Raw genomic sequence first — 8471 nt, 5'->3', positions numbered from 1 at the left:
GGGTTCATTTTCCAACCAAAAAAAACAGTATTTTGGACGAAACAAGAAAAGTATTGGTCCAAAAGTGGAATGACATACCTTGCTGAACTCGTAATAAAATTTCCAACAACTTGCCATTCACATCTTAAAAATTTTATTTTTGAACATTTTTCGCAAAAAATGACGATCTTCAAAAATTAAGGTCTTCATTTTCCACCCAAAAAAAAAAACAGTGTTTTGGACGAAACAAGAAAAGTATTGGTCCAAAAATGGAATGACATACCTTGCTGAACTCGAAATAAAATTTCCAACAACATGCCATTCACATCTAAAAACTTTTATTTTTGACTATTTTTCGCAAAAAAATGACGATGATACCCCTTGCAAAAAAAGTAAAAATTTGAAAAAAATTAAAGTTTACATAATGAGCAAGAAAATGTCTGCGATCAATTATCTAGCTTGTTAGTTGTCCAAAACTGTGTGTCCTTTATGTTTCGGGCCATTTTTGACTAAGCTACGCCCAAAAAGGGCAAAGGAAAAAATCGTATTTTGCCAAAAAATAGGTTTTTTCATTTTCCAAACAACTTAAGGGTCAATGTGTAAAAAATGTCATTACCAAAATTAGTTTTATATTTAGACCATCATTTGTTTTTATAAGTTTAATCATTATATTTCCCCAGCAAATTGCACCTGAAGGGCTTTAGCCATGTTACCCTTTTAAAAGTATTTAGGGTATTTCGAATTCAGAGCTTCAAAACCAAACCCCTTATTGGTTTTGGCTTTCGTCTGACAAAAAGGAAAGGGTTTCGTGTGGTTGGTGGTTATGGTTAGTGCCGGTCAATGCCGGTCAATCTGTACGGAAACAATTTCCAGGCAGTTGATTGTTGTCCGAGTCCCAGCGATTAAGGTGGCTTTAATGCAGTCGACACTTCGGCTCCCTAAAATGTCACCCCCTTAAATTAGCCTCATTTGGCTTTAAAGGCAGTGTGTCTGCAACGATGTCTGTGGATCGGGCGACCCCAGAGAGCAAACGATTTCAATTAAAACGCGAAATCCACTTAATTTTGAATGACAATTAGTGATGGCTGCTGCCAATGTAAACCACCGCTGCCAACCCCGTTGGACAGTCGGTAGAATGGTGTAGAAAAACTCTATAATGACTAAATGACTGACAAAATCAGCAACAAATCACGACAAGCCAACAAGGCAACAGCAACGTCAACAACAAATCAGACAAATTGCATTAAAAATTCCATGGCACTCGAACGGATCCGCCCCCCCTGCCGTCTCTGTGTTGACAGACAGATACATGAGTGGCCAGGGGGAGGGGCGGGTAGGGAAAGGGGGTTCGAATGGGGTTGGCTCTGGGTAAGTGAGCGATTAGTGTCGCCTCGGTCTGGCCAAATGTCCATTAACGATAGCCATGACGTCGACAACAAATCAAATCAAATCAAATGTACTTTAACACGCTCTAGCCCAAGTATTTAGGCGATGGCTTAAAAAAGGGCGTAGAGAAGCCAAAACAGCAGAAGTGGAAAATGGGGAATGGAAAATGGCAAATGGAACTCGGCCAGGCCGAGTCCGAGTTTCCTCTGAGCTTGACAATGGCAGCTCGCTCACTCGCCGTTCCACTTCCACTTCCGTTTCCGTTTTAAGCACTGCCAGAGGCGAGGTGATGGCGTCTAGAGTAATCCCTGCTCGGGTTGAACTGATCCACTTTATGAAAACTCCTTATTTTTTGCTTTAATTGTCACAAATCCACATTGGTAATCCGTCGGAACCATTGCCTGGGGATTTTAAAAATATTTGCAAACAATAGGATTTAATTACAAATATAATTTGTGTTTGATAAAAAACATCAGTGTTTTACGAATAACTAATGCGAATTGCGGATTTTTAATTATTCTTTTGCACAAATAAATGTTTTTCAGTTATAAATGTAAATGTTTCACTATTTAGTTACATTCATTGTTCACATATGGAGTAAGGGGTTTATTGTATTTGTGAAAAGTCGTAGCACAAAAAACCGGATCAAAATGCAACCTTTACTTACAAAAATGAGCTAGACAACAAAAAACTAAATGGTATTTTTTATATATTATTTGTAATGTATTAAGCTTTGAATACAAATAAATATTGAGTGACTTAAAAGTATATTAATTAATTATTCAGTGGCTAAGGGCTAAGATCTAAATCTCATTACGTTCAAACAATATTATAAAATCTATAGAAACTAGAAAATTCCTTTATAATATTTGTTTTATTTTTTATTGACACAGAAGTTTATTATGAGAGGTTTCACTGTAGACGGTGGGGCAGTCTATCAAGTGGCTGTAAAGTCGTCTCGAACTCGTTAGTTACAAATTGCGAGGACTGCGACGCCGACTCGAGCAATTGATAAGAGCTGGACAAATGTTTGGCTAAGTGTGCGACAATTTTAATTTGCTGTGTTTTCGCCCGTTTCGGGTTTATTTTTTAGAACCGTTCAGTTCCTGTTGCTGGCCGACAATGATTGCTGCACTTAGCCATTGTTTAAGCCGTAAATCGTCGCCTCCACTTCCGCCGCGGACGGAAGTGCAACATTTAATTACGTCCAGCTCGGCAAACGATTCCGTTTCATTTGACATGGAGTGGCATCAACGCTTAGTGCCATCGAATCTGATTCCCGTACCGCTTCCGAGCCCCCACCCACTTACAATCGGTTGAGCGTTAGGAATTGAGTATGAATATCGTGTATACGCCATGAGGTACTGCAGCTGAAATGAAGCCAACCGAAAGGACAGCGCGAACAGATTGATGCAAATGCCCGCTGCAGATGGCGATGTCCAGGCGAAGTCATCCAGAAACTGGGTTAATTTCGGTCCGCGAGTTTATTGCATTCAAAATGGAGCGCAACTATAATCGCCAGAGCGGAAATTCCAAGTGGGGGGCCACTAACTCACACATCACACATCATCATGAGCAGCCAGACGAATGGCGTCCGGATGCGGATGCGGATACGGATTCGGTTTCGGACTCGCATTCGGGGGATCAATCGTGCGTGGAGTTCTGGCCCGGCCAAGGCGCAAAAGTTGCCATCGGGCGACGGCGACAGCTGCTTGCTCAATGGCCGCATCGTAATCTAATAGCCATGTGCCGAGTTTCGGTCCCTATCCGATGGCATTCTGGCCGGGTCCTGGCCTGGTTCTGACCGTTCTACCCGTTCTGCAGCTAATGCATCTGTTAGTGCCGCTGTTTTCACCACAGCCATTTCGCTCCACGCCGCATGAGCCGCGAGCATTATTTTTGACCGCACGAGGAGTGTCCCGGAGTGGGTTTTCGCCTGGCGACATAAGAGTTGACCGGGAAGGAACGACGCGTTTAAAAATATCCCCCAACTACGCTCTCCGCAAATGTTACGCTTTAAGAGAGTGCATAGAGCTGCACTTGAAGTAAAATTGGTAAAAAGAATTTATTTACACTTGTTTGAGTTTTGTAAAAATACATCCAAGGAGACACAGAAATAACTGCTAAAGCACTTGTTTTAAGATTTTAATAAAAAATTTATTTAAAACCCAATGAAAGTTGCCATGCTACGCCAGCCAGCTGCGAAGCGAGGAATTCCGTACTTTTATAAATTCATTTTTCATATTTTATTCAAGCAAAGCAATTTAAAAGCTAGTTTAAGCGTGTATTTCGGCCGTAAAAGGTTTACACAGCGCAGTTTGGCCGACGCTTTTTTTTCATAACATTTTCTAAAAATTTTCAATTAATAAAGCCAGTAGTTTATGTTTTCCATCCATTAATAAGTGAGCCTTTTACCAGCCAGCTCAGCGTAGAAGGACACACTGCGGCAGTAGTTATATTTTGCAGGGCTCATCCGTATTGGGTAAAATTAATTGATTCAGTGGCGGATCGGGGTGAGGGGTTCTAAAAAGGAGTGCTGGGTGGCTTGGGCGGATTTATGGGGCTTCCCTTGGCGACGAATTGCAGCAGAGTTTGTCAACGTTGCGTATACGCCGCATGGGCTTTGAGGGAAAAATTTGTCAACATTTTCATGCCGGTGCGACATTTGTCGTCTTTCGTCTTTCGCCTACCTACCTACCTGCCTACCTACCTGACTTTTGTTTATGGTTGCCCCGGCGGCAATTTATGGCTGCCCATCTGGACCTTGTCTAATGACATAATTGGAGGCCGTCCGGAGCGGAGCTTAAAGTGCAACAAAGAAACCTTGGGGCTGCAATTAATTTACGATTCCTTGTGCGGGTGCCCATTTTGCAGCCAATTGGGCGTGCGGAGTGGCAGTTGCCAGCTGCCAGTAACCAGTTTGCACTTTGCAGTTGCCAGCTGCCACAAGCTGGGGCATATGTTGCCGCAAATTATAGCCACATTTGCTGGCAGCCGCAGTCAAGTCGGAAGCCGTTAAAGCGGCAGCCCTGCGAAATTTGCCTGAGCTGCTTGCCTCATTTGCTTCAAATTGAATTTAAAGGCGGTGCGCTGGCCAGGATCGTTGCATCCCCTGCTACCAGAGTGTGTATCTATGTGTCTGTGTGGCCCAATGCCAAGAAGACTCGAGCCCCGAACTCCTGGCCAGCCCGTTCTAACGCCTTCTGTCCGCCCCAGGATCAACATTTCGCTTTTGTCCGCTTGCCAGAGAGAAAGCAGAGTTGAACGTTTTTACCGCAGCTGTTGCAGCTGCAGCTTCCTTTGTGCTGCAGCGGCCTAATCCGCTCGCTGGCCTTTTGCATTTCCCATTTCCCAGGCATTTTCCACGCCGCATATCGGGGCGTCGGCAGCCATGTGTTTTAGGAAGCTTAATATGCGGCAGCCAGATTAATTATACCCTGCCAAAGGATACAGTTTGCCAAGATAAAATATAGGGACCCCTAAACCCTTAAAAATTAGTTTGAAGTATTGGGTATTTAAAAATAGCAAGTAACATAAGAAAACTTTCCCCGCTTAGCTGTATTAAATTTTCCAAAAATTGGCAGCTTTGATTTCCCCCATTGCTTCGAAAACCAATTGGCATTTCGGTTGCCAATGGCAAAACAGCGAGGATATTTCCTAAGGAATGCCCAAATGAATTTAGAGCAATTTTCAATTATTGCACAATCGAAGCGTAAATAAGTTGTAAATCATCAATTACCCGACAAAAAGCCAGCCACCCACTTTGCGCCCACGCACGAGCAATGCTCAGTTACAACAACTGCAATTGCCAAGAAATCGCCGAAAGCGGATACGTGTCCTATCGCATCCCGAAAAGCAGCAGAGAGGAACTCACAGATACTATATGGGGGCTGAGGGAGGAACCTAGAACTCCGGCCAGACAATGGGCAATCGTAAAAATAGCAACTAACAATCCAAAAGCACTCGGCCACACTGAGACCACGACGAAGTCGAGAACAGGAGATAAGCAGCTCCAGCTGAGGAGAAAGCCGAGAGAAAGCACTTAGGATTAAGAGAATCCAACCCAAGCAACTAAATTATTTAAATAACAAAAGTATTCCATTTTAATTATTGATATATGACAATTAAGTGCACCGCTTCAGGGTTGCGTTAAAAAGTAAAATCGTTTATAATCTGTCCTTAATAATTTATACCAAGGGACAATGTATAAACTTTTAACCAGGCCAACAAATTATTAACATACTTTTTAGCTACCCTAAGTATTTTCCAGTGTCGTTAAAGCAAGTGCTGCTAGTCGGGCAGTGAAAACCTTAAGTAGATAGATATAGAAATGTCTCTCCGTCCCTGCCGGCATGTGATTTATGTGGTAAATAAAAGAAGGACAAGAACAAGAACTAGAACAAGCTCGGGAATCAAAGCCCGGCGAAGCTTACAGGGATGGGTGTACATATATACGGATATGGGTATAAGATAGGGGCCTCGACTGGAGCTGCAACATGCGACTGCAGTTGCAACAAGCAGCAGGCGGCAGGCGGCATAGGCGAGGACAAAGACAAAAGAACCTCGCCCAGAGGGAGAGGGGGAGATGGGCCAAGAAAGAGAGGGACTGCGGCAGTACGTCGGCGAGACGGAGTAAAAGTTTTTAATATTATTTCAAGTCTGAAATGAGGGCAATCAGCAAGTGCAATTGTCGTCGAGCGGCTGGCATAACAAAGGAATCGCTTTTTTGGTAGTAAATGCGGGGGGCTGCCAAGGAGGATGAACAGAACAAAGGCGTCACTGAGATGGATCCCAGGAAGCCTTTGCCAATAAGCGATGGGAGTGCCCCCTGTCAACGCCAAATGATGCATTCTATAGCATGCCACACCGAGCCCCTCCCAACTTGCAAGATAAAGGTGGCTATATGTCGGGGGAAAACAAACAAAGGCCCCGAAAGGCAAAGAGATAAGGACAAAGACCGCGGCGGAGTGGGACTGCAGATAGGATGGCTTACAAGTAGGTAAACGATGTAGTTTCAATTAAGGATGTGCCGGGAAAATGGCGGCTGCAGGGCGCAATGAAGCGCAAAAAAGCGGGATAAGGAGTCGCTTCGCTGATGAAGTCGGTTTCCTTTGAGGAAAGGCGGCTGCTGGTTACTCAGTTAGTCCAGTGTTGGCCTGGCACAAGGATAATGCGCGCAACCAAGGCGTTGCACATATCCTGGCCGAGTGAAGGCGGAACGAGCGGTAGCGGAACCATCGATAAGGCGAATGCGTCAAACTGAACTTGTACCACTAACCCAGTTAGTCGGGGAACGAGTGGCAGTGGCACGCCCTAGGAGAGGGGGACGTTTCTCGTTTCGTCCTGCCACAATGCGCATCCTGTTGCGACAGCTGCCGAACCCCAAGGCCCGAAGTCTTACGAACGTGGCGCATCTCGGAACGAACGAAACCTGGAACGCAGTCGCAGAGGTTCGACGGGGCGGTTTGAGCGCAATTCCCAGCTACAATGCTGCCCAACACGGAAATGTTGGGACTCAAAGGTAATGGTTGTTTTTGTTTTGGCCCCAAAAGATAATGGCCGTGCTATCGCTTGTAGGTTGTTTCGAAGCCTTATCACATGGTAGCCGCACGTTTTCGACGGGGTGGTTAGGGGTCCAGCTCGTGCCTGATCCCCCAGATCCCACAGTAGGTTCACAAACTCGTCGGCGAAATGACGTCTCCGTTTGACGGTGCTGCCTGCTTCTGGCTGGCGATAATCTGGCTCCAGCTGGGTCTCATCAACGCGGGTCTGGATTTCCTAAGGGCCTGCGTACCGCTGCCCCTGGTGCGACTGAGGGAGATCGAGGACGAGGAGCGGGATATCGAGGGCGAGTGCACGTTGGGAGCCATCAGCGTTCGAATGTTCGCCTTCTGAAGAATGGATTACCATCATCTTTAGAATTAACGTACCTATCAGATATTAAATTGTATGAATAATAGTATTCTAAATAAAACATACATCAATATAAGTTTTATAAAACCAAATTCTTAAACGGAATTAATTATTAAAAAAGTTTATATATTTCTTACTCAAGATACGGGACACACGTTTTTGCATTTTGAGAATCATTTTATTCCAACGGCGTGCTTATAAATACAGTATGAATGAAAGAAACTTGTTTATGGCGAGCAGGTTAAAAGCAGGTAAACAAAGAAAGATAAACAGGGAAGTTTACACATGCTAACAAGAAAAATAATTGTTATTTCTTTTTTCTACGTATTGCAAACTAGTATTACATATTCTTAAGATGGTTGTCAGAAAATTCATCAACAACATTCAGGATTACCCAGTTTGTACAAACTTGTGTTGGAAACATAAATGCGTAATGCATTCCAGGCTTGAGAAATTGCATATATTTATTATGCATCTCCTGGTTGCCCGGCATTGTAGAGTTTCCCATTCAATCTTCGCACAACACGACTGCAAATTTTAATTAAAAATTCATCTCTACTAGTCTACTCTACGGACACACAAAAAAGTGTCATTTATTTGGGGCAGCCTTCGGACAGCTGGGGTGCTTATCTTGCGTTGACATACCTTGTCAGTTCATAGAAATATAAAACGAAATTTATGGCAAGTCGAAAGTCTTGGCCAAGCAGCGAGAAGTTCCTCTTTCTCGGTTTGCCCTCTCCATTTCGCCTTTTTTGACAGTTCAAAGTTCATTTTCTGTTCGATTTGCGCACCGAGCAGCTTCAAGGCTTCAATAATATTTCATTACGCTGGCCTGGGGGGGCGGGAGTTTATTCATTTGCATAATTCCCTTGTTTACAATTTGTGTGCCACAGAAAAGAGCGATTGACTTAAATGAAGTTACAACTTGGCAGCAGCAGTGGCAGTGGCAGCAACAGCAGCAGCTAAGTGAAAGCAGCAGTTGCAAAATAAGAAAATTTATAATATTCAATTTATATGCACTTTTTGCAGCTCCATCGCCTCGAGGAGCAGGAACAACAAGTAGGAGCTGCGGGAACAACAGAAACAACTGCAACTGCTAAGCTGATAATCCCAGATTTCAAGGCGCCAACAGCTGCACCCACTCAGGCATGTGCCACGCCCCCCATTCGCCTCTTTTCCGGCGCTTTGATTAA

General features: G+C 44.0%; 1 protein-coding gene across 1 annotated transcript; it reads left to right on the top strand.

Moving 5' to 3' along the window:
• The first annotated feature begins 7020 nt into the window (after positions 1–7020).
• Positions 7021–7370, top strand: LOC108031293 (uncharacterized). Its single transcript, XM_017104536.3, has one exon. The coding sequence runs from the start codon at positions 7057–7059 to the stop codon at positions 7258–7260; it is 204 nt and encodes a 67-aa protein (XP_016960025.1). The 5' UTR covers positions 7021–7056; the 3' UTR covers positions 7261–7370.
• The last annotated feature ends 1101 nt before the right edge of the window (positions 7371–8471 follow it).

This window comes from Drosophila biarmipes, chromosome 3R, assembly GCF_025231255.1.
Source record: "Drosophila biarmipes strain raj3 chromosome 3R, RU_DBia_V1.1, whole genome shotgun sequence".
NCBI lineage: Eukaryota > Metazoa > Arthropoda > Insecta > Diptera > Drosophilidae > Drosophila > Drosophila biarmipes.
Note: the sequence above shows the minus strand (reverse complement) of the source record. Positions and strands in the feature narration are given on the sequence as shown.